The 24,505-nt window shown below is 41.3% G+C and overlaps 2 protein-coding genes across 3 annotated transcripts in view; both read left to right on the top strand.

Annotated features, from left to right (window-relative positions):
- The first annotated feature begins 955 nt into the window (after window positions 1-955).
- Window positions 956-2,159, top strand: LOC122997891 (cytochrome c oxidase subunit 8A, mitochondrial-like). The gene is made up of 2 exons (XM_044374219.1): window positions 956-1,166; window positions 1,912-2,159. Exons 1-2 carry the CDS (start codon window positions 1,050-1,052, stop codon window positions 2,017-2,019), a joined length of 225 nt encoding a protein of 74 aa, XP_044230154.1. The 5' UTR covers window positions 956-1,049; the 3' UTR covers window positions 2,020-2,159.
- Window positions 2,160-3,863: 1,704 nt separating this feature from the next.
- LOC122998631 (protein unc-79 homolog) overlaps window positions 3,864-24,505 on the top strand; it is a 32,922-nt gene continuing 12,280 nt past the window's right edge. Inside the window, exons 1-26 of one of the 2 annotated variants that reach the window (XM_044375589.1) lie at window positions 3,864-3,983; window positions 5,529-5,649; window positions 9,039-9,352; window positions 10,105-10,275; window positions 10,543-10,638; window positions 10,747-10,802; window positions 11,554-11,683; window positions 11,811-11,875; window positions 12,766-12,854; window positions 13,234-13,274; window positions 13,743-13,771; window positions 14,907-15,136; window positions 15,390-15,561; window positions 15,702-15,932; window positions 16,710-16,900; window positions 17,707-17,830; window positions 18,629-18,769; window positions 19,218-19,433; window positions 19,756-19,983; window positions 20,283-20,424; window positions 21,091-21,170; window positions 21,289-21,437; window positions 21,567-21,724; window positions 23,164-23,345; window positions 23,630-23,831; window positions 23,970-24,152. In XM_044375589.1, coding sequence (XP_044231524.1) covers window positions 3,962-3,983; window positions 5,529-5,649; window positions 9,039-9,352; window positions 10,105-10,275; window positions 10,543-10,638; window positions 10,747-10,802; window positions 11,554-11,683; window positions 11,811-11,875; window positions 12,766-12,854; window positions 13,234-13,274; window positions 13,743-13,771; window positions 14,907-15,136; window positions 15,390-15,561; window positions 15,702-15,932; window positions 16,710-16,900; window positions 17,707-17,830; window positions 18,629-18,769; window positions 19,218-19,433; window positions 19,756-19,983; window positions 20,283-20,424; window positions 21,091-21,170; window positions 21,289-21,437; window positions 21,567-21,724; window positions 23,164-23,345; window positions 23,630-23,831; window positions 23,970-24,152 — 3,763 coding nt within the window. In that variant the 5' untranslated portion in view covers window positions 3,864-3,961. The remainder of the gene's footprint in view (window positions 3,984-5,528; window positions 5,650-9,038; window positions 9,353-10,104; window positions 10,276-10,542; window positions 10,639-10,746; window positions 10,803-11,553; window positions 11,684-11,810; window positions 11,876-12,765; window positions 12,855-13,233; window positions 13,275-13,742; window positions 13,772-14,906; window positions 15,137-15,389; window positions 15,562-15,701; window positions 15,933-16,709; window positions 16,901-17,706; window positions 17,831-18,628; window positions 18,770-19,217; window positions 19,434-19,755; window positions 19,984-20,282; window positions 20,425-21,090; window positions 21,171-21,288; window positions 21,438-21,566; window positions 21,725-23,163; window positions 23,346-23,629; window positions 23,832-23,969; window positions 24,153-24,505) is intronic. The other variant, XM_044375588.1, reaches the window with a different exon arrangement.

Below are 24,505 nucleotides of genomic sequence, written 5' to 3'. Positions count from 1 at the left end.
AATACAGAATAAGATTATTTTGCATCACCTGCTTTTCTTTCCTTAATGAAGTTGTCAAACCAGAAGAGGCATAATCAAAATGACAGACATATTCTGAATTTTATGCATTAAAACCCCTTGAAACTTTTTGAAATGACAGAGAATACATAACTTTAAGGTTTATTCAAGTCACAGCTCCCCTATTCAGGCAAAGTAAAGGAAATTTGAGTCATCAATTCAGAAAATTAAGTGATTTGGTGTTCATATGACATTGTACAGATAATAGGATGATGAACTTTTTAAGCTTTTTTTCCCCCTATGAGTGATTGGATTTGGACATAAACTGTTTTTTTCTTCATGAATGCATAGCATCTCTTATTTTCTGGCACAGATTCAGTGGTCATTCTGCGTTATCATTTCCCCCAAGAGCCTGCAGCCATTTCCAGTATGACTGGTTTAAAATCTTCACTCTGCATTTTTGGCAATTAAGAAAATATTTGTCCAAATGCATGTCCAAAAATAATTACAAAAAATTATAAGAATCTCTCTTAATGTGCAACCAAGAATGTTTATTGGTAATTACTCTGATTGCTGTAAGGCTTATCACTTTCTCTAATGGTTAGAGTCAGCAGTCCTGGTAGGATTTGCCTGCTTATTTCTCATGAAACAAGTGATAAGTGATTCATGTGTTAACTTCTTGGTCTATATCACTTGTAGATTTAATAAGAACCAAGTTTTGTAGAAATGTTGGCTCAGGTGGCTGCTGTTAACTATTCAATCTTAAACACACCATAAAAAAATAATGTTCATTGTAATCTATAAGCACTATTTTTCTTCATTCAGCTCATTTTAACCTTCAGTCTCACAGAAGAGGCCAGATTTTTTGTCCTGACAATTTATGTTTACATGAGTGTCTCTGGCCCATGGAAGTGACTCCTCCCAGGAACATAGATGGGAATTAGATGAAAGTTGTAGCTGTCTGTTAGTATCTCACAGGATGTGAGGAAAAAATTCCACAGAAACATTTCCTCTCAGTCAAGGAGAGTGTGTGAGTTGGACCAAGCTGAAGGATGTACTCTGTTCTTAGGAAACCCTCACTGACCAAGTCCGTGTTCCTGAAAGCCATTCAGCAAGATCACAGGTCAACCATCTACAGCAAGCCACCTAAGGAAAAGATCGGGCCAGTGGTAGGACTGATTATCTTTGTTAGTAGCTGTGAGAGACATTTAATAGACAGACATCCCTGTTTTGAATAATGTATCAAAATGTAGGACTACAGCAGCAGGATCTCTGTTTTTACCTGCACTATCAAGGTGTTATATTACAATTAATCTACATTTGAAGATCATGATGACACTCAAAGTCAGTCTTGGAAAGTCAGATCTGTGATACATCACTTTATTGCCTCTAATGTGAGGAATTCAAGCGAAATGTGCTCCCCAGCCTGCAGAGCGGGAGAGATGTTTTATTCATTTCTTATCCATAAGTCAGTGGCAGGCTCTGGTCTCCGTAAAGGGATCCTATGATGGAACTGCAACATAGCGGCTGGTGTTTATGCCACTATAAATCTGTTGATCTGTCCTCAGGGACAAACACAGGGGCTTTCACAAAGCCTGGCTCAGGTTAGGAATACTGGAGTGCCGCGGGACAAAGGGGATATAATGTTAGGAAGATTTAAATGGGGGCTGCTGTTTTATCACCTGATGAGTCACTGAGATCAGGAGCCTTGGTTGTGGACACAGGTGTTCAATCCCCTCCATTCAACCCGTAGCTGATGACAGGAGAGCTGCAGTGGGCTTCTGCTTTAAAACACTGCTTTAGTGTCATTACTAAATATCATCCTTCATGTAGTTGTATAATTTTATTACAAGAAACATAAAAATGCCTATTAATCAACCGTTTATTTTAATATTCTCATTGACTCCCTTATAGCAATCCGTCTTTGCCATGTGTGTGTTTGCTGTGACTCTCTTGGCCCCGGCCGGATGGATCATGCATCATATCCCAGACTACCGGCAGAGATCACCTCCACAGCCCTGACTGATCTGCATTCAGAAAGACAACCTATGCAACATTATAAATGTGTGTGTGTATATCTATCCAATGTGGAAATTTTTTTATGAGGGAAAATAAAACCTTTGTTGGATTTGAAACATGATAAAACAGCCTCCTTGTGTAAATCTGCAATATGGTATCCTGTTTTATTTCTAATCCGAAAACAAGCACATATTTTAAAAATGGGTAATTTTGATACATTGATACAAATGGTTAATATTTTTAATGAATAGCATACAGTAAAAAGCACAGGGGTCAGTCCAGGTGAAGACTGCAGGGGCAGGATGTTGCTCCTCATCAGCTGGAGATGAGATGGAAATACTCCAACAGTTCTTGGCACAAACCATAATGAAAAGAGTCTGTCGGTCTGTCAGTGCTTCAGACCCTGAAGTCTGTTTATCTTTTAGCTGCATTCTGCTCGTAGGAGAATGTGCAGGACTTCATTAGAAAAATGTTGAATTAGAGCACAGACTTTAAGAATGTTAACACTTTATAGGGTACAAATAATATACTTAAGTAATGCTTAACATGATAATTTCATGCATAGATTAATGCCAGATGTATCATGAATTCCTGTTGCTCACCATTAACAAATGATCAAGTCACTATGATTTTATGTGATTAGTTCACACTTCAATAGCCAATTACTGAATGTTAATTCATACATTAATCAATAGTTTTTATACCCACAGTTAATTTATAAGATTAAAGCATGATACAACCTGATCATGTACAATACATCAGTCTAGTGTTGCTAGCTTGTAAACATGGCAGAAAGACCACTGGGTCATGCAGCAGCAACATGAAGATGTTTGCATCTTACCAGTTTGATAAAGGAAAAAAACAGCTTCACAAAGGCTGATCAAATTCATGGGTTTAAAATGCCCTTTACTATAACTGGAATTCAGCTAATTTGGTTGGTGTATCAATTAGCATAATGTATGAAGTAACTGTGAATTAATATTCATTAATTGGTTATTAAGTGTAAACATATTGCATTAATTCATACACGAAACCTTCATGACTCATGCATTAATTAAGTATTACTTAAGCATATGAGGTGTACTCTTATTATAGTGTTACTAAGTATTTTTATAAGATTATTTCTTTATTTACTCTTTAATAAAATAACTCTGGTGATAATAAGAAATAACATAAAGCCAAATCATAGACTTGCATCCACTGCCTTTTACCAAAAATGGGGAAATCAAAGTGTATTTATAGCACAATTCATACAGTGGAAGTGCTTTACATAAAAAAACATAAAGATTAATTACTAATAAAATGCAGGAAATATTGCGTATCACAAACATGATAAATGATATAATTTTCCTCCAGGACACGTCATTCTTATGTTTATGAAAATGTGACAACCATCTGTTGCATGTTTAGCCCTTTATAATGCAGCACACACACACACACACACACACACACACACACACACACACATACACACACGCACACACAACACCAACAAGGAATATTTAGGCAACTACACTCAGGTCTTTAACAGTATTTCCCTCCCATAATCAGCTCAAACAGGACTGATAGGGTTGTTGGAATTCTTGAATGACAATTTGTCAAAGCCGGATCAGTCCATTTGGAAAGGTATGCGGTGGCAGATGCATATCAAGGTTTCCCCTCCGCCGTGAAAGAATAAAAAATCTTCAAATGCTAAACTGACTCGCAAAATGGGTCCCCGTTTTAATTCAACTAAAAGCTCAGGAAAAACCCACCGCACCACCGCTAAAAAAACACCCCACAGTGTATAAATCCATCGCGCAGAGTGGTACAATCAAGCCGAGCCTGGGCTGCAAGGGGGGTATATTCACTTTTTCACGACTGAGGGAAACACAACGCCGGGGAGGAAGAAAACCACTAAAACAATTGACAGTCTGGGTTATATGTTTCCCCAAGTGTCTACGAAATGTCTACGAAGGCAGAGCAGTGTAAGTACGCCTGTGTGTGTATGTGTGTGTGTTTGTGTGTGTGTGTGTTTTTCTGTCTTGTCATAGAGGGGGGTTGTTTAGGAAAACTGGAAACGTGATTTTTTTTTGTTGTTTAAACCAAGAAACCGAATGAGGGGAGCTGTCCTTGGTGATGAAACCGCGGTTGCCAAGGCAGGTTGCAACACGTCCTCCCACTGCAGAGGATGGCTGGAGGGCTCAGTGCACGCAGGAAGCCACCGTATCTGCCCGCGTTTCTCTCTCGGATATTAAAGGAAAAAAATAATTTCGAGGCTACACCCTATTATCACCGTATTATTTGTTGTTTGATTGACGTGGCTGGATGAGGTGCGTGCGGAGGGGGGGGAGAAAAAAAAGCGAGGTGTAGCCTATAGAGTATACTGCTGGTCTCAAGGTCGACCTCGCTGATTCTTTACCGAACAATATGGTGGCATTAGATTGATCAATAATGTGGTTTGATCACACCGTCATGAGGGCTTGAGACACTGAGGGCTGTTGGTGTTTTCCTCCTCCTCATCACCTCCGATTGCTTTCTGAAACAGGTGGAAAGCTGCCTCTTCTATATCATTGAATAATCTCTGCACACTTTTATTCAGCTGTTGGTGGCTTTAAATATATGAAAAATATGGAGTTAAACTTGGTGTTTGGGGGCTTCCATATCAACGTGCTCAGAATGAAGCACGTTGATGAAGCCTGCTAATCTCTCTGCATTTTCAAATGAATTTGGGTGTTTGGGGGGGATCAAAAAGGTGTAGAAAATATAAGAATTTGCCATTCAAGATGTTCATATTTATGTGGAGAGAGGCATGTGTGCTACAGTGTGTATTACAGCACAGGCTATGACCACAATAACACACACATACTCAGAGCCTGCAGCTGTTATTTTTATTTTTGGGGGGAGTTTGTCATTTACAGGTCAAGGAGGAAGCTAAACACTACTGTCCAAAGTCACAGAAAACGGGTCAGCAATGACCCACTGCAACTTATTTTAACTCTTGTTTAACCAGGTAAAAATAAACAATAATACATTTGTAACCAACCAGCAGACCTGAGGGAGTAGTGCAACAGAGCAGCCAGGGTTAACTGCTTCAATTTCATTTGTTCAAGGAGGAGTAAGCCCTCCCCCCCCCGACCAGATTTTCCCAGCTTGTCTTGGGACTTGAACTGGCAACCTTTTGTACACAAGCTTGTTTCTGTAAGCAATAGGTTACTGGCTCCTCCAGGGTTTCCTGTGACCTCACTGCTATACCAAAAAGGTCACCTGGTGAAGGCCAGAGAGCCATGGGAACACAGCCTCTTTGTTTAACTTGATAATTGGAGCATCCGTGTTACACGCTGACGGGCGTCTCACAGGGACGAAGAAAACAGCCGCAACATACTGTGTAGCTTCATGCATGTTCAACCGTTTGCTTCATCTCTGTGCTCAGATTCATATATATACATATATATATATATATTTTTTTACCCTTTATGGTAGTCTCGCTAGTTGTTGATCTGCTTGTTTACTCTGCTCTTTATTTTGTCCAGTTGCCTCTAAGATACGATACTTGCAAGAGTATCACAACCGTGTGCAACACAATATTTACCCTGTGCCCTCCGGAACAGACATTGCAAACACACTGAAATACTTTTCCCAAACCCTGCTCAGGTAAGTACCCTGCTCGACAGCCAACAGGTGAAGTAACAGACTGTAGAATGTTTGATATTTAGCTTCTCCTTCATGATCAGATGAGATTAGTTACAGCAGGTTGTTCTGACTCACTTTCTGAAAGGGATGACAGTGACACCATTAAATTGCTAATATGAATTGAAGTGGAAGAATAAAGTAGGGAAGTTAGCGAAGTAGCCAAATCCATCCTCTGTTCTAAAAGTGCGATAGCTGTATCAATATGAATACTCAGAGAAGATAGAGATTGGTGCAGGTTTCCTAAGGAGTTATGGTGTTTTGCTAAAGCAGCAGCAGATATAGATGGCTCAGTGTTGTTTATTGATTCCGTGGTCGGTTGCTAGATGAACGCTTCCCTGGGGCGGCCTGTTGTGTCCTTCCCAGAGGGGCCGGCGGAGGGCAGCTCCTCAGTTGCAGGGTCAGTCTGCTCCCCTGGGTGCTGTGAAAGCCTGAGGAAGGAACAGCATGTTATTTCCTCCTCCAACACGGGTCAAGTAGGCAGCCATTTTGGACACATCTAATTTCACTATGTGTCACCACCCCCACCCTCCAACCCCAACCCCCTCCTTTTTTTTGCAGCTGGAGCTTATTTCCATATCCAAAATACACTGCAGTGATAGGACATTTCTGTATGTGATTGGTTTAGTGTTACTGCCCGCTGGCTTCATAGAAAATAATAGCGCTGTCCTGATTTATTAGCTAATTTATGAAAATGGTGGGATTACTGGAAGCTGAACTTGTATGCCCCACTTTTATCATTATTATCAGCTTACGGTACAATCTATTTGAGATTGGCCGCTGGCCTCAATTCTACAGTTTATGCCTCAGCCCCATAAGGATTATTCCTCCGCTGAGTGATGCTCGCAGAGTATTCTGGATACTTCATGCTTTGCTGAGGGGCTGTCCAGCACCAGCAGCTACGGTGCAGTTTTAAACATGGCCTCTCATATGTCTTTGGCACACATGGAGCACGACGGGGGCAGCGACTGTGAGAATCAGTGTTAACTCAAGTGACGATTTTGCCTCTGAGGGGCAGTGTCATCCGAGTGCGAAAGGACTCACTCTCCATGATGCCACAGTTAGCAGTCGCTTGATATTATCCCCCGAAGCACAGCCTCTCGCCCACAAATCCTTCTCCCCGCAATTAGAGTGGTCTGGTTTCCTCAGCAGGGGACTCCAGGATTATCCATACACCTGTGCCCTTTGAAGCCTGGAGTGAAGAGACAGAGAAAATAGAAAATGTAAAAGAGAAGAGATAGTTAGAAAGAGGGGAGTAGTAAGCCTTGAAAAGGAAAAGGAAAGTGGAGCAGGCATGTGTCATGTTCCTGGAAAGAAGAACTGACATCGCCAGAGGAGGTGGTTGCTGATTCATATACCGATTTTAGGTCAGGTGTGGAAGAGAAAGACAAAGAGGGGTTAAAATTTTCTATTCACTGCTAATTATATATGCCTCTGTAAAGATGAGGCATAGCTAAGTCATATTTCTCCAAGTCAATCTGAGCTCTCTGCATCACTGAGCCACGCTGACTTCATGCCAAACTGTATCACTCATAAGAACAACTGCAGGGAGCAGAAATCATATCTAGTGCTGTGTAGACATTTCATTTTACAAGTAGCACAGTTTTAGTATTTAGCTTACCTGAGGAAGTCTGCTTGTGCTTTGAATTGCTGCTACACACATAGTCAATGATTTTTGTATTGACAGTGCAGGGTTTGACAGTCAACGTATGTCATGTGTCTGTACCAGTGCATTTCTACATGTGTTTTATGTGTCGTATATGTAACTTTTTGTGTCGTTTGTTTTGTATGTATGTATGCACATATGTGTGCGTCTTTGTGCGTATATGTTTAATGTATGCGTGTGAGTGTGTCAGTTTGTGTCTATGTTCATTGTTCAAATCAATGATGTTTTCTATTTGAGACATGGGCAGTGAAAAAGTCATACTCTGAGATACAGTCTGTTGTTTGCGTGTTGAGTTTATGCTGTACACTGACACAGCTTTATGAATGAATCTACACTGACTAAAATCTTGCAGAGTATAACTTTGAGGGGATAAGTCAGGAAAATGTTACATTCTGCTGTTGACAGTATAAACTTTTAAGCTATAGGCTCAATATTATGCATTTAATGTAATGTCAAAAAAATCCCCTTTCTCACTTGCCAAATGCTGTAACTCAACTTTTTGAGTGACCTTTGAAAAAAAAAAAAAAAAAAGAAAAAAAAAAAAAAGAAAAGACAGTACATCAGCATTTATAATCTGGGCGCTCATGATAAATCCCAATCATTTGCCTGATAGAACAGCTTAGCTCTTCAATAATGTGCAGTAAAAGAGCAATGCTCTCTGGCCCCCTCCCCTCCCCTCTCCTCCACCCTAGACGCTCCACACTCAACCCAACTAGTTTTTTGCTTTTGTTTTTCTTCTCTTGAAAATTGAATATGTCCACCACCTTCCCCAGGGGACAGCAAACACAATTGTCCATCCTGCATTAGTTCACAAACATAATGCTACCAGTCATCCCCCCCCTCCCCCCCAATACAACCTATTCCTTTGTCATTATAGTTTTTCTCCTCTACCGTAGATTAGTTGTTACATTTATTTTAGAAACCTGAATCCATATGCCTGTTGGATCTCATTATTTCTCCTGATGATACTGGTACAGTATCATAACGTATGCATACGGACATTATTTCTCTGGTGCAATAAACATGTGCTGTGACCTAGGAGCACTTGATCTAACCTCACACACATGTTTATTACTGGCTGAAGCATGTTTCAAAAGTGTCACCTCTGTATTTTCCCGAACCAATTTGGTGTCACTCCCATCCTTGACAGCCCCACTAAAGACAAGGAAATTTCTTTCTTTTTTTTTTCTTTCTTTTTTTTAAATTCCACGGCTCATTGGCCTTTTTTTGCATGGTAGCCTCTGACCTTGCTGATTGGAAGACGGCAGCCATCGAGGGACAGTCATTTGCACTGTCCCTTTTTGGAGAAGTATGGGGTTGCCACTGAAAACATGCCATTTTTTATATTTTTGCTCCTTGTCACCAGATACGCATGAGATGCAGTGATCATTGCAGTTTGTGCTCATGTTTTTTTTGTTTTCCAAGTTACACAAATCGAGATAAATTGAATTAAAGTCACTCTGAACAGATAAAGCAGGGAAAAATTGCCCGTGCCTTCAGTGATACAGTCAAATAGTGAGACACTGCATCCTATGTGGGGTTTATCTGGGTTTGTTTTTTTCTATTTACGCTGTCTCTGTAGTGCCATTTCAATGTAATGTGCTGTTTTTTTGTGTCTTTGTTGTCTCTTTTTTTCCCTTGTTCCCCTCCCCTACCCTCCCTCCCCTCCCCTCCCGCCCCGGAGCAGCATTCTGTCCCGCACAGGCAGGAAGGAGAACCAGGAAGCTTCCAATTTGGCCGTGCCCATGACCATGTGTCTTTTTCCTGTGCCATTCCCACTCACCCCATCTCTAAGACCACAAGTCAGTTCCATCAACCCTACAGTTACTCGCTCCCTCCTTTACAGCGTTCTGCGCGATGCCCCGTCAGACCGCGGGGGGCAGGGGCAGCAGAGTCGGGACGCTCAGCTCTCAGAGTACCCCTCTCTGGACTATCAGGGCCTCTATGTGACCCTCGTGACCCTGCTTGACCTGGTGCCCCTGCTGCAGCACGGTCAGCATGGTGAGTCAAGGCCCAGTGCACCACTGTTTGTCATCATCATCCCCGAGCCGTCTGGCCTGCATGAAGCCACTGCTGCTTTTTTGGCCTCTTTTGTAACGGGAAGAGAGAAGTCCTGCTGAGGATCTTGAGGGATGCATGGGGGTGATTGGGAGCACGCTGGATCCTGTCAACTTAATCGTTCATAAGCCATTGGACACACCAGCCATAGGCCTTCTCTTCTGTGCATCATACTTGATTGCATGTTTGTTATGTAAAGTGGGAGAAATGTTTTACTTATGTTGTCATGTGCAAATATATAAGCTAAATGGAAACCACATGTAGGAAAATGTAATGTTCTATTGTTCTAATACGTCTACTATACATCAAAGAATGACTTAATTCCACACTGTTTTTCACGGGCCCACGGCTGCATCACAGTCAGTGCTCTTATTTTTCATGAATATTTTAACCATTGTTAAAAAAAAGCTCAAAAGCATGAAAACCCATCTTCTTGACTAGAATGGTCTACTTTTCCTGAGGGCAAACTCCACTTCAGTGGCTTTTAAAGAAAGCTCACTGCCTTCAACAGAAGCTCATATTCCAAATGGTCTCTTTTTTCATACTGTTATACTGTTAAATTACTGAAATTTCACAGAGGTTTCACATTTGTGGCTGCATACAGTATGTGGATACTGTATGTACAGTTCATTGAATGAGTGTCTGTGTATCTCTCTTTGTCTTTTTTTTTTTTTGCCTTTTCCCTTTCTCATCAGATCTGGGACAGTCCATATTTTACACAACAACTTGCCTCCTGCCCTTTCTCAGTGATGATATTCTCAGCACTTTGCCCTATACTATGATCTCCACTTTAGCCACATTTCCCCCTTTCCTCCACAAAGACATCATTGAGTACCTGAGCACCTCTTTCCTCCCCATGGCTATATGTAAGTATGACCTATTAATGGGTAATTAAGACAACATATTCACTTCCTGTAATAATTAAACTCAACCTATGTGGTGGGATAATTGGTGATATGTATGGAAAATTAAACAAAATGCTCTTAGATTACAGTTTCTAGGCACTGAAGCTTTGAATACCACCCCAACTCTGAATTACATAAACCAATGCTACAATCTACACAAACACCTGGACCACAATGTGAACATGATCTTTAAAGTTGTTTCTCTTTCTCTCCTTTGCTCATTTGTAGTGGGCTCCACTCGGAGGGAGGGGGGAGTCCCGGCCTACGTCAATCTGTCTGCCTCTTCTATGCTCATGATTGCAATGCAGTACACGTCAAATCCAGGTAAATCATCATGTTTGCTGCTTTTGGAGCATGCATGTAAATATGACAAACACTGACATGTTGTGAAGTAATGGCTCTCTGCTTAATTTCATCTCTTCTTCTTTCCAGTATATCACTGTCAGTTGTTGGAGTGTCTAATGAAGCACAAACAGGAAGTGTGGAAGGTATTATCCCTCAAAATACATGATGCAGATATAAGAGTTTCATTCCAAATTTAAATTTTGTAAAAACTCTTTACAGAACGCTGTATTGCCCTCTTGAACTCTTTAAACTAATAGTTTGTTGCTTGGAAACATACTAATTTACTTTCTTGCTGAGAGTTTGATGATAAGATTGATGCCCCTCTTATGTCTTTGTGCTAAATATGAAGCTACAGTAAGTAGAGTGTTAGCTTAGCTTAGCTTAAAGTCTGGAGGCAGGGGGACAAAGCAAGGCTCTGTCTAAAGTTTTAAAAACTCTTACCAGTAACTCCAAAAGCTCACTAATTAACATAGTATATCCTGTTTGTTTAACAGAAACGTAAAAACAGGAAGTTGTGGTTTTAGGGATACTTATGTGCTGGTTTTTAGCAGTTTCCTGCTTCCAGGCTTTAAGCTAAGCTAACAGTCTCTTGGCTCCAGCTTCATATTTAGTGTACAAATGTTAGACCTGTATTCATCTTTTCCTCTAACTATGAGGGCATTTCCCAAAATGTTGGACTATTCTTTTAATTATAAAACTAATAAATATATAATGTCATCAAAGTTTTTAAAATATTGAGCAATGGACATCAGGCAAGATTTAGTCTTTACAAAGTGGATATAAAGCATGTTGGAATGAAAATCTTAAAATAGTTTCCTTCCATTCACTAATTTGCAAGTGTATTTGAATATCATCGCACATTTGAATAACAGTTTATGTTTATACTGTGTGCAGGACCTTCTTTATGTCATATCCTATGGACCATCCCAAGTAAAGCCTCCAGCTGTGCAGATGCTGTTTCATTACTGGCCCAACCTGAAGCCACCAGGAGCCATCAGTGAATATAGAGGACTGCAGTACACAGGTCAGATTCTCCTCATGTCACATCTGCTGCTTTATCTGTCCTTGAACTGACTAAAGGTCTAACCAATCCCCCATTTTTTCTTCTTTCCTCCTCCCTTACTGCCAATCTTCCGCCTTTCACTGGACAGCCTGGAACCCAATCCACTGTCAACACATCGAGTGCCATAATGCCATCAATAAACCTGCTGTCAAGGTGACCTGAGTCTTAAAAAATATGCCCTAAACATTAACTCTTACATGACTGGTATATATTTTGGTTGTTGGATGCACAAAACCAATTCCTGAACATCTACAATGCTTTGTTACTGTAAGAGGATAGATTAGCAGCGCACTCTGCTCCTCTTGAGAACTTCATGGGGAATGCATGGGGCATGTGCCAGATTGTTCAACCGCGCGTGTCAGCGTGTTTGCTTTTGTGAGCCCCACGGTAAATAAATCAGCGCACGCCCGGGCTGCTGTGCGAGTGGGGTAATGATATCAGCCTCTTTGCACCAGTCTCTGCTGCTGCTGCTGCTGCTCTGCTTTATCTGCTCTGCCTGCCTTTACTCAACTGTGCTCAAAACTGACAAATAGAGTAGGAACAGGGGCACGGACGAGGGCCGGATTTCAATTACCAGGAGCAGGGAGGGGGTATGTGGTGGAGGAGGGGGGGCTTAATTGGAAGCGGTGACCCCGCCTAGCCCTTGAGGATAGGGTGGCATCAAGTGAGCACAGTAAATTACAGTGCACCATCTGAACATTGAGGACATGAGCACTGGGATTTAGCACAGGGCCAGGCACAGGTTGCAAGAGTGCAGAGTGTAGCATATGCAGGCAGCCATCCACACAGAGGCGTGGGGAGACAGGTATAGGTGTCACATGATTTTCCTGGGCAAGGCCATGATAAACTACCCCTACCTACCTACCAACCTACCGCTTTGTGAGAGGGACAAATGGGAAATGTTAGCAGCATTAACTGTAATGTGTGGTAGTGCATTTAAAAATGAGCAGAAATTTGCATGAAAATGAAACATCAAAGTATCAATATGTTCACCTTTGAAATACCACATCTATATTTTGACACTACTTGTTTTACTTTTGCAGATGTGTATAGATCCCACACTTTCTGTTGCCCTGGGAGACAAGCCCCCTCCTCTTTATATATGCGAGGAGTGCAGCCAGCGGATAGCAGGGTACGCCATCGGTTTTATCTCTTTTCTCCATCCCTCATTCCTCCCCCTCCTTTAGTAAGATGCCATTCCAAACATACATCACCTACTGCCTGCTTCATTATTCCTCTCTTTAACTCAGGGGAAATACATTGCCATGGTTACATAATTCCCTCACGCCAATAATGAGATCATCATCACAAAACCACGCAGCCACTTGTTTCTCTTTTCTCCAGCATGTAGCATATTATAATTGCATTGCTCTGCAGTTTTGTATTTTCTTCGATACTGAGGGAACATATTTTGTGTTCCAACTCTGTTAGGAAGTATGTAATACATGTGCTCAAGGGAGAACTTTGCCTATAAATCAATTATTGTTTATACATTTCTTTAACCTTTTCAGAGACCATGCTGAATGGCTTGTTGATGTACTCCTGCCCCAAGGTGAGCGTTCACAAACAAAAAGGTGTTGAGTCATCCTCCTCACAGACAAAGACATGGAGTAAATGGAATATATAAATATTATACACAATGTACACTATACAGAATATTTTTTGGTTTTGTATAGTTACAGAGATTTGTTTGAATACTGTGGCTACTTCATAGCTGTGGTTAGAGCTGGTAGGTGCTTAAAGTTGAGTCATCTGAGAACATATTTTAAAGAGATATTTTCCCATAACTTAAGGGTACATAAAAGTTATCTCCTACTTTCCAAAATTGTTGGTGCTTTTCAATTAAGTTAGATTTCAGGTAGTGGGTTATTTCTATAAAATTGAAATATGCATTTAAAAAAATATTGATGTTTATCTGAGTTGTATTTCATGTATCGTGTGTCAGCTGCTTTATATTGTAAAAAATTCACAAATTCTGCTTCTCTACAAATTGAATCGTTTTGTTAATTTGTCTTTGCAGCTGAAATATCTGCCATTTGTCAAAAGAAGGTAAGATAATCACACTGTAATGTGCACATTAATGTCGTGGTTTACTGTCTCATTTGTGCATATTCATTGTGATCTATCCCATTACAACATTTTGGTAATGGTTTTATCAATGAACACAGAAACGAATTCAGCCTGTTAACCTTGTGCAAAATATGTCATCCAATCATTTTTTTAACCTGTGATTCATAGTAAGGTCATCTATTTATGAACCTGAAATGTTTTCTCCATTGAGGAGTCAATACATTGAGGTGGCTCAGTAAAGGCCAAATCATTTCAAATGAAGCTGCTGGGGCGTGATGTTTGTTCGCCTTTGCACTGCTGAGGGCGCAAGTGCTCCCTGATGGTTTCCAGGGAGACACCGGGAAAGGAGAGATCATCTCAGGTATTCCTGTCAGGCTGAGCAACTGCCCGGCATTGTCGGGGGGAAACAGCTGGCCTCCATCCTTGTTTGTCCGGCAGATATAATCCATAGCCGCCTTTTCTGAGCAGGCTTTGTTCCACTCATCACAGAAAGCCCTTTAAACTCCCACCTGGATTTACACCAGTGCTTTCATTATTAACTGACACATTACTCTTCATCTGTGGAGTCATTATGTGTCTTTTAAGATTAATGTGTTACCATAACACCTACTTATGAATACACCTCGATTCCCAAGTGAGAACATATTGTAAACAACAGCAGCATCAGTGATATTAACATTGGGGTATTGACAGTGTTGAAAGCTGGGGGGTGAACGAGAGAGCTGACTGTCAGAGGACAGATATGTTAATTTAATAGGGAGCACTGCATCCCTCTAATGGCATAAGATTAGTGGCTGATCAGATTAGGATGGTTCTCTAGTGCCATGCTTTTTATTTTTAGAAACCTGAGACACTGTGGGGACACAAAGACTTTTTCTATCCCTGCAGATGTGGAGTGATCAAATACTTATTGAGGAGGGAGATATTACTTGTAAGAGTAGATAGATGCTTTTGAGGCCTTAAATATGTCTATTTTAAGAGGCTTGTCATAAGGCCTTATTGGCTGTGATTGTAGCATGTTTTCATTTTGTTGCCTACAGCCCAGAATAGAAATCAAGTAATCTCTCCTCCTCCTCCTCCTCCTCTTCCTTTCCCTTGTTCCTTGGTTTCGTAGAACTGTAGCTCTCACGTTAGAAGGGCTGTGGTCACCTGCTTCTCGGCTGGCTGCTGTGGGCGCCATGGTAACCGGCCTGTCCGCTACTGCAAGCGTTGCCATGTCAACCACCACAGCAGTGAGGTGGGGGCTGCGGCGGAGACCCATCTGTATCAGACCTCGCCCCCTCCCATCAACACCCGAGAGTGCGGAGCAGAGGAGCTAGTTTGCACTGTGGAAGCTGTCATAAGGTACATTCACAGTGTTTGCACTGACGTATCACAGCCACTGCCACAGAGCATATGTCTGTAGTGCACGTTTTTACATTAATACATAAGCAACAATATGGAATGGAATTAGATTCAAATGTATATGTAGTGTCAGGATATATTCTGTTTGTATTTTTCTCTCCTGCTCTTTTTCCATCCATATGCTTCTCTTCTGTCTTCTCTCTGCCTCTGTGTATTTTCGTGTATCTGTCTTATCCTCTCCATATCAACTCAGCCTTCTCAAAGAGGCAGAAATTCATGCAGAACAGCGTGAGTTTGAGCTGAACAGGCGTCGTCAGATGGGCCTGTCTGCCTCCCACCACTCTCTGGACAACATCGAGTTTGACAACAAGGAGGACGACCAGCACGACCAGCGCCTCCTCAGTCAGTTTGGCATCTGGTTCTTGGTGTGTAATCACAGGCTGTTGTTGTGTCTGTCAATAACTGAGAGGCGTGAGATAAGGATGTGTACAGAACGTGGCCTCTTATCACTACTCGGTTGAATTCACGGTTATCTGACTGATTGCTTTGCTCCTCTGGCCTGCAGGTGAGCCTGTGTACCCCTAATGAGAACACGCCTACAGAGAGTCTGGCGCGGCTGGTCAGCATGGTGTTCCAGTGGTTTCACTCCACCGCCTACATGATGGATGATGAGGTTGGAAGCCTAGTGGAGAAGCTGAAGCCTCAGTTTGTCACCAAGTGGCTAAAGACAGTGTGCGACGTGCGCTTTGACGTCATGGTCATGTGTCTGTTGCCCAAACCTGTGGAATTTGCCAGGGTAAGGTCAAGACCCACGTCAAGAATTGTGCATATAATCAACAGTAAAGACCCTTTAATATCAAAATGAAAACTCTACAAAGATCTCTACAAAGGAATCTAAATTAATTACAAATATAATATACAAAATACTTGCTTGCATAAGTATTCAACCATTCCAAGTAGCCATTTAGCAGATTAACCTTTGGCAGTCTGTGTGGATAGGTCTCTATCAGCTTTGCACACTGCAATTTTTTCCCCATTCTTCTTTGTCAAACTGCTCAAGCACTGTCAGGCTGCATGGGTTATGTATGTATGAACAGCCTTTTTCAAGTCCATCCACAAATTCTCCATTTAATATATATGATTAATTTAGACCTTGTAGAGATCTGTTTTCACTTTGACAATTAAAGTGTCTTTTTCTGTTCAAAAAATACATATTTTACAATACAAATCCCCTTTGATTCAATGTTGTAAGACAATAAAAAACTTAATGGTTGGAGAATTATAGGGGATGCACTGGGTGCTGATAGTGGATGTGGAGAGTGTTGGGAAAAAGGTTATGAGACAGAAAACACAGTGAACATTAACATTGCAACTCCAAATATTCAGCCAAGACACATCCCTGAGTTATAGCATATTAAGCTATGACTAAATTCAACAGCTATGAAGAATGAATGACATGAAACCACAGTGTCGCTGAAGACTGAGGTTTATTAAAATTATTCAGGGCAGGTCACCATCTGCACTCTTCCCTTGGCTGTATTTGAGCTAAACCATTTTGCGCGCTTTTTCCCAGGTGGGAGGTTACTGGGACAAGTCTTGCAGCACAGTGACCCAACTGAAGGAGGGTCTGAACAGGATCCTGTGCCTGATACCTTACAATGTCATCAGTCAACCACTGTGGGAGTGCTTTATGCCTGAGTGGCTAGAAGCCATCCGCACCGAGGTGCCCGACCACCAGCTCAAAGAGTTCCGGGAAGTTCTTAGGTACATCCAGTCCACCTCCTTCAAATGTTTTTGTTATTCTTGTAATAAATACATTTGTTATTGCATGCGAGCAGGTGTGAGGGTAATAAAATATTTCCTTATAAGTTAGCATAGCTCTATCCAAAGTTAAAAAAAATATGCCCACCAGCTTCTTTAAAGGTCACTGAGTAACATTTATCTTGTTTGTTTAATTTGTACAAAAATATAAAAATGACAAGTTGTTTTAAGGGAGTCTTCCTGGAATCTTCAGGTACTAGCAGCCAGCGGAGACTCCACTAGGTTTAAGTCACTGCACCCAGCCGTTGGTAGCTTAGAAAAAGTTATGCGTGTAACTCCCTTTAAACCACAACTTGTCATTTTTACATTTCTGCTTTTGTGTGGATTAAACAAACAAACTACAAGGTTTGGTGTTGATAGATGTGTTAGAGAAAGCCAGGCTTGCTGTTTCCCTCTGCATTTGTACTAAAGTAAGCTAATAGCCTCCTGACTCCAGCTATATACTAAGAGTGGTATTGATCTTCTCATCTTACTCTTGGTAAGAAAGCACACAAGCGTCTTTCCTTACAAGGCAAACTGTACCTTTAACCATGCCTAATTTTAATTAGCCAGTCACCGTCAATCAAAGCCCACTTTTGTTCATATGGATTAAACACCATGTTGCTATTGCTATTGCTAGCAGTGTTCATCCATTCTGGAAAATGTATTACATAAGTGAAACCACCAACTGAATCAGTATCCAAAGTTTTACTGTCTGCATAAATGCATAAACATTAAGATATTATTTTTTCTCTTCCTTCTCCCTACAGCAAGATGTTTGATATTGAGCTGTGCCCCCTTCCCTTCTCTATGGAAGAAATGTTTGGCTTCATTAGCTGCAGATTCTCTGGCTACCCAGCGTCTGTGCAAGAGCAGGCTCTGTTGTGGTTGCATGTAAGCATAGACACACATGCACAGACACACACACACACAGACAGTCCTGTGTCCTGTTTCCAGCTCCATATCTTGTGGTTCTATCCACAGTGCGTGTGAATTGAACAGGTTGTCATGGAGTGTGACAGTCTGGGCAGGGGCCCTGCTGAATATGGATCTGGGTCACAGAATGAGACTGAGAGAGATAGGAGGGATTTTGACTTCCATCCCATATGCACTCACAGCTTGCTGCCCTGTATACATGGATCAATTTCAAGTTTTCTGTCACAACTGTAATCAAAAGATTGCATTAATTTAGCCAGAGTAAATAGGTCACATTCAAATCAGACAGAGAAGTGGTGCCCAGTTTGACTCGGCACGTCTTTCTCTGCATGGTGTACCTCTGTCATATCCTGGAGGTAACGAGTTTGTATTAAAGTGTCAGTTCATCCAAATCACAAAAAAACATATTTCCCATTTTCCTGAGGCGTATATACCAATGCATGTAGTTCTCTGTTATTTGTCCAGGACACCCATTGCGCCGCTAACCCAATGCAAAAAGGTAAATAAAATCTTGTTTGTGGTGCTCAAAGCATCGAGAAATTACATGTTAAAAAGTAACAACTACAGTTTCAAGTTAGTATGGTCACTTTCTGGAGAGGCATTTTGCTATTGAGTCTTTTTTAATTCTTAAAATTGTATTCACCTTCATTGTATTGGGAAGGTACGGTGGTAAATGTGTGGTAAGTAGAAAAAGTATAGATTTTGTGATTGTAGTCAATGGACCTTTTAGATGTTTATATGTCTTGTTGGTCCTAGGTGCTGTCAGAGCTGGACATTGTGGTGCCTCTTCAGCTGCTGATTGGGATGTTTTCCGATGGTGTGAACTCTTTGAAGGAGCTGGCCAATCAGAGGAAGGCACGCGTCTCTGATCTAACTGGCAACACTGGGGCTCGCAGGGTGAGAGAGACTGAATATGTAAAGATATTTACATCTTATTTATTTTCTTTCCTCTTAATTGTCATATCAGCAAAAGCCAGGGCATATAGTAAATCAAAGCAATACCTGAACTGATGTCATCACACTTTTGGGAACTGATTTCAGTTTGTGGACATTTTTTAGTGTTGTCCGGCACCTGTTTAAGGTGGAGGTACAGTACACATTTGTTCTCTGCTTGGGCACTATATTCTACTATTCATTGGGATATATTGTATGTTGCTATGGTAACTGCTACAGTCTAAATATAACTCCCTTATAGGGCTTAATTGAACTTGACTGTGATATAGATTTATCACTGAAATTTATAGCCAAGCAACTGTGTTCTTATGTGTCATTATAACTGGTGGTATCAGGGGAACTGTGACGATTAAAAGGCTGTGCTAAATGCTGCTAAATACTTTGCTTCTAGGTGAGTGTGGTGTCAGATCCAGGACGTCGTGGGCAGCACAACACCCTCAGCCCGTTCCCTAGCCCCTTTAGGAGCCCGTTCCGCAGCCCTTTGCGCTGCAGTCCATTTAAAAACCTGGGTCACGCCACTGGCCACTGCGCCCTGGACCTGGACTGTGATGATGACGACATGAACCTCGGCTGCTTTATCCTCATGTTTGACCTCATCCTAAAGCAGGTGACCATACCGTCCTGATGGAAATTTGTTATTTTATTCCTAAATGGTCTAAAGATCTGTTTCTGATGCTCTGTGGTGATTATATTTCTACTCTATTGATTCATACTGTCTAACCAAACATATGCCAAGGTGTACACTGAAGTGTTACACACAATATGCACTATATAATAGTTTAAAGACAATTATTGTTCTTGCTCATTCATATAGAGGAAAGTAACACAATGCAATGACAACAATGCACACAGGTGGGATGTTGGGATTTCTGTGTCGTGCTCCACTTTCTGTTCCTGTGTTTTTACGGTTGTCTCCCCCGCTGTCCCAGATGGAGCTCCAGGATGACGGTGTGATGCTGGGTCTAGACAGTAGCCTGGGGAAGGATATCGTGGGCATCATCAACAACGTCTTCCAGGCCCCATGGGGGGGCTCACACACCTGCCAGAAGGATGAGAAGGCCCTGGAGTGCAGCCTGTGCCAATCCAGCATCCTGTGCTACCAGCTGGGCTGTGAGCTCCTGGAGAGGCTGACCCCCCGGGAAGAGATACGCCTGGTGGTGAGCGACACAGCATGCATTATTATGCTCCAAAAATAAATGAACCCTGTGCATCAGGCAGTTAAAGCTTTGAAATTAATGTCAGGTAAGCCCCATGTCCCAAATCACAGTGCCAAAAACACCACTGCATGTCGGATTGAGCTAACTTTGTTGTGGAGGACATGAAGCTTAAAGCATGTTCATAAAAATATCTTTGAAAGTAATTCTAAAAGTAGTAAGTAATATCATGCTCAGCTGAATTACTGATGACGTGAAACATATAAAGGAGATGTTCTGACAATGTTTGGTTTTCTTTGCAGGAACCCACAGACAGTTTAGAGGAAACTTTACTTTTGCCACAGACAGATTTTTCCTTTGGGACGGAGAACGGAAGTGAGGAAGGAGATAACCCGAGTGGTACACACACTGACAACCCCATCAACCACTCTCCTGATAACGCACGTGAGCATCAGTTCTGTACACCATGTTGGCAAAATTAAAATATTACATAAAAATGATTGAATGAGTTGACTGAAAAACTGAAAAAGTCTCTGAATATTTGACAGGTATGTCAGAGGAAAGCACAACTTGAATAAAAATGAGAAAACTCACTGCACACTGTCTCTCTTACTGATGGGATATGTATTAGTTTGTGATGTTTCAATCTGTTTGACCTTCATACTTGATTTTTATTCAAATTGAACTGTTAGCTGCCAGAAGAATACCAATAACCCTTAAAGGAAAACACTACATATGCTAAACTAACTGGCTGCTGGTTGTAACTTTATATTTAAAGGAATAGTTTCACATTTTGTGAATCATGCTTAATTGCATTTTCTTGCCAAAACTCTTATGTTTGTATGTTAAATATGTAACTGGAGCCAGCAAGTGGTTAGCTTAGATTATTTTTGGACAGAGTCTTTTTCTCCCTGTTCCCAGTGCTTATGCTAATACTCAACATACATGAGAGTCACATCAATTTCATCTAACTCTCAGCAAGTAACTGAAAATTAGCATGATTCCCAAAATGTCAAACTATTCCTTTCAGACTCATGTTTGCATCTATATCTCTACAGAGTAACTTGAAAGTTAAACTGTATCTAACCCTACAGTTTTCCTTCATTCCAGCCATGAAGAATAACTCTGATAAGAAGTTCTCCTACCAGCAGCTCCCTGTGTCTTTGAAGCTTATATACACCATTCTCCAGGTACTTGTTCTGCATAACTGAATATTAAAACTGAGGCACAAATTGTCCTGAGGCATTCTGCAGTGTTTCCTGTGGTTTATTTGAGTGTACATGAGTCACACATCTCCTCTTTATTCAGGAAATGTCCAAGTTTGAGGAGCCTGACATCTTGTTCAACATGCTCAACTGTCTGAAGATCCTGTGTCTCCATGGAGAGTGTTTGTACCTTGCTCGTAAGGATCACCCCCAGTTCCTGGCTTACGTCCAAGAGAAGATGCTCATCCCGAGGTGTGTGACTCTCTTCTGCAAGAAACATCATAGGGGATCATTCTGATAGAAATATTGGTTTGCATCTGTTAATTTAGCCTTGATGGCCACTTGTGCATGTATCTAATTTTGGTGATGTTTGTGTTTCAGTCTGTGGTCCATGTTGAAGTCAGAGTTTTGCCAGCTGGCCTCTCTGGCTGTGCCCCAGCTCCTCCACGCCCTCTCTCTATCCCATGGGGCGGACATCTTCTGGAACCTCATCAACACAAACTTCAACAGCAAAGACTGGAAAATACGATTCGAAGCAGGTGAGAGATAGGGTTACTGTCTGACATTACATACTGTATATTGTGTATCTGATATCTGCAACTTCCTCTCAAAAATGATATATGATATATTATATACAGTATAAAGCCTCATGTGCAGGTATAAACACTGCATCAAGCTCTAAATGATGTGAATGAACCTTCCTCAATGGCAGTTCTTATTTGTGGTTCTCAAGATGTGTTTTGCGAGTGCGGTAGTTGCGGCTGTATGAATGAAACGTTACAGGAAGACCCTCAGTCTGTTTATATAATATGCTTCTTAAACCACCGCACCACAGCCTGCCCGCATCTCCCCTTTGTGTTGTCATGGTTACCATGTGGCTCAAACAGGCGGCAGCGAGGAATTGTGGGATTAATAATGGTTTTCTCGCCTTGTGATTGGCAGAGAGGAGCTGTACGACCTTGAGACAGAGGCAGAGGACATTTCCTCTGACTCAATGTATGGATATAGAAAAAAACAGGAGAGAAATTCAATTGACTGTAGCCCAAAATATATGTATTTTGTAGAAAGTGTAAAGTTATCGGGTTGCTGTGTATATATGCTTAACTCCTTAAAAAATGGTCAAATAAATTATTTGATCTTTCCATCTGGTTAAATAAAACATGGTGATGAAACGCTGATGGTCTATATCACCACCATGAGCTCTAATAATGTTATTGTACCCCCTTATTAGTAGTGTTGAAATTATAATGTTTGTTGGTGTAATTTGTACAATTTGTCTTTTTTAAACTTCAAATGTGAGAAAAAGACAATCTACCTCACCTCTCACTGCACTGGAATGTCTTGTAACTCCCACACTGACACCCAGTGGTCATCACTGGGTTTTATCCATCAGCCCAGAGTGGGTGAGACTTAATGGATTTCAGAAAAAGTGTTTATTTTTAGATTTTTAAGTTGAGCCATGATAAATAATAAATAAAAGCCCAGTAATTATGGTATGGATGATCTTATTCGAAATGACTAAATGCACTCCTGTTTGGCACAATGACACAGGAGATGGGGGACGTGTTATTGTCATTGTGGCAACTGTGAAGACAATAATTCATGAGCCTTACATGATAAAACTTGTACAACACCTGTAAAACAGATTACAGACTACCTTGCTTCACAAATGTGCATATTAATTATACAGATGAATTGAGCAGATTTTATATCATCGTTATGTTCTGTAATTTTTGTTATTTCTTTAACAAACTAAATTCATATTTATATACCCATATGAAGACAAATATGGGACAAAGACATTGTATGAATTCATCTTAATTATCTTCATCACTGACCTCATGGCTGGGTCTGTTTATGATATCATGGTAATTAAGTCGGGACATCTGGCAGCTCAGTTGCCTCTTCTCATTGTGCAATCTGTCTGTGTTGCTGATGATGATCCCCTTTCACTCCGCGTTCTCGTGAAAACTCCCAGTGGAGAAGGTGGCGGTGTTGTGTCGGTTCCTGGACATCGGTGCGGTGACGAAGAACCACCTGCTGAAGTACTCCCTAGCTCATGCCTTCTGCTGCTTCCTGGCCTCTGTGGAGGACGTCAACCCAGCTGTGGCCACCCGGGCCAGACTCCTGCTGGACACCATCAAGAGGCCGGCCCTGCAGGTGACCCGCTCACACAGTCAATAGGAAATTTAGGTTCAGAAAGACATAAATGTGGAACATGTGATTTAGTAAATAAAATATAGCTCTTTGATTTGTGAGGCCCTTATTTAAGACCAATAGTGATATATAGTACAAGGCTGTATACAGAGATGAGGCATTTCTTCATTCCTGTTTTGGGAGTGCAGGGTTTTTGAATCATTTCTGCTAAATAGTCATCATATATGCTGAAATAGGATTAAATGATAGGACTGTATTTGTGTTTGCATGTGTTGTGTACTGTCTAGGGCTTGTGCCTCTGCCTGGATTTCCAGTTCGACACTGTTGTGAGAGATCGGCCCATTATCCTCAGCAAACTCCAGCTGCTGCACTTCCTGAAGAAAGACGTTCCTGCACTCAGCTGGGAATTCTTTGTCAACCGCTTTGAAACATTATCTCTGGAGGCTCAGCTACACCTGGACTGCAACAAGGAGTTCCCTTTCCCTACTAGTACGTAGCTGCTATGTCCCCATTCTGATTTTTACACCTGCTCCACCTACACTGGCTGCTCCTTTTTCAAACAGGAGTTCCCTGATCTAACAGAAACATTAGCGTTTTAAATCAAGTTTGTGACCTTTCTTTTGACAGCCATCACAGCTGTACGAACTAATGTAGCCAATCTCAGCGACGCAGCATTGTGGAAGATACGACGGGCCCGATTTGCCAGGAATCGTCAGAAGAGTGTGCGTTCCCTCCGTGACAGTGTGAAAGGAGGCCCGACGGAGTCTAAACGGGCATTTTCACTCCCCGAGTCACTGAGCAACCGCCTTCGTGAGTAGCACAGATCAGCAACTCTGTCCATCAGTTTGAATCTAATCTTGTGTCACTTTCATTCAGTCTGTGGTCAAACTGTGTTTGCAAATAGCTTTTGAGACAAATGTGTCTAAATAATCATAAATGTGTCTTAAAGAGAAATCACATGATACTTTCCCACTTTTTCCTAATGCAATCATCACAATCCATTTTCTATTCCTTGTGGGTGAAACCAAATGCTTATTTATTTGCAAATGCTATTTGGGCAAAGTCTGGTCCCCTTTTCCTAATGTTTCTCTCCTCACTTGTTTACATCGCTTGTTCCAAAATGTCATTTCACTTGAATGATTAAATACCACGTTGTTTGAAAA

The sequence above is a fragment of the Thunnus albacares genome, chromosome 15, assembly GCF_914725855.1.
Source record: "Thunnus albacares chromosome 15, fThuAlb1.1, whole genome shotgun sequence".
Taxonomy (NCBI): Eukaryota; Metazoa; Chordata; class Actinopteri; order Scombriformes; family Scombridae; genus Thunnus; species Thunnus albacares.
The sequence above is the reverse complement of the archived record's forward strand: the minus strand, read 5'-3'. Positions and strand labels throughout refer to the sequence as shown.

What these genes read in the sequence shown, in the direction of transcription:
- LOC122997891 (XM_044374219.1), top strand. Translation starts at nt 1,050, where the DNA reads ATGTACTCTGTTCTTAGGAAACCCTCACTGACCAAGTCCGTGTTCCTG. An exon ending in AGGAAAAGATCGGGCCAGTG is followed by an intron (nt 1,167 to 1,911) that starts GTAGGACTGATT and finishes ACTCCCTTATAG; the next exon opens with CAATCCGTCTTTGCCATGTG.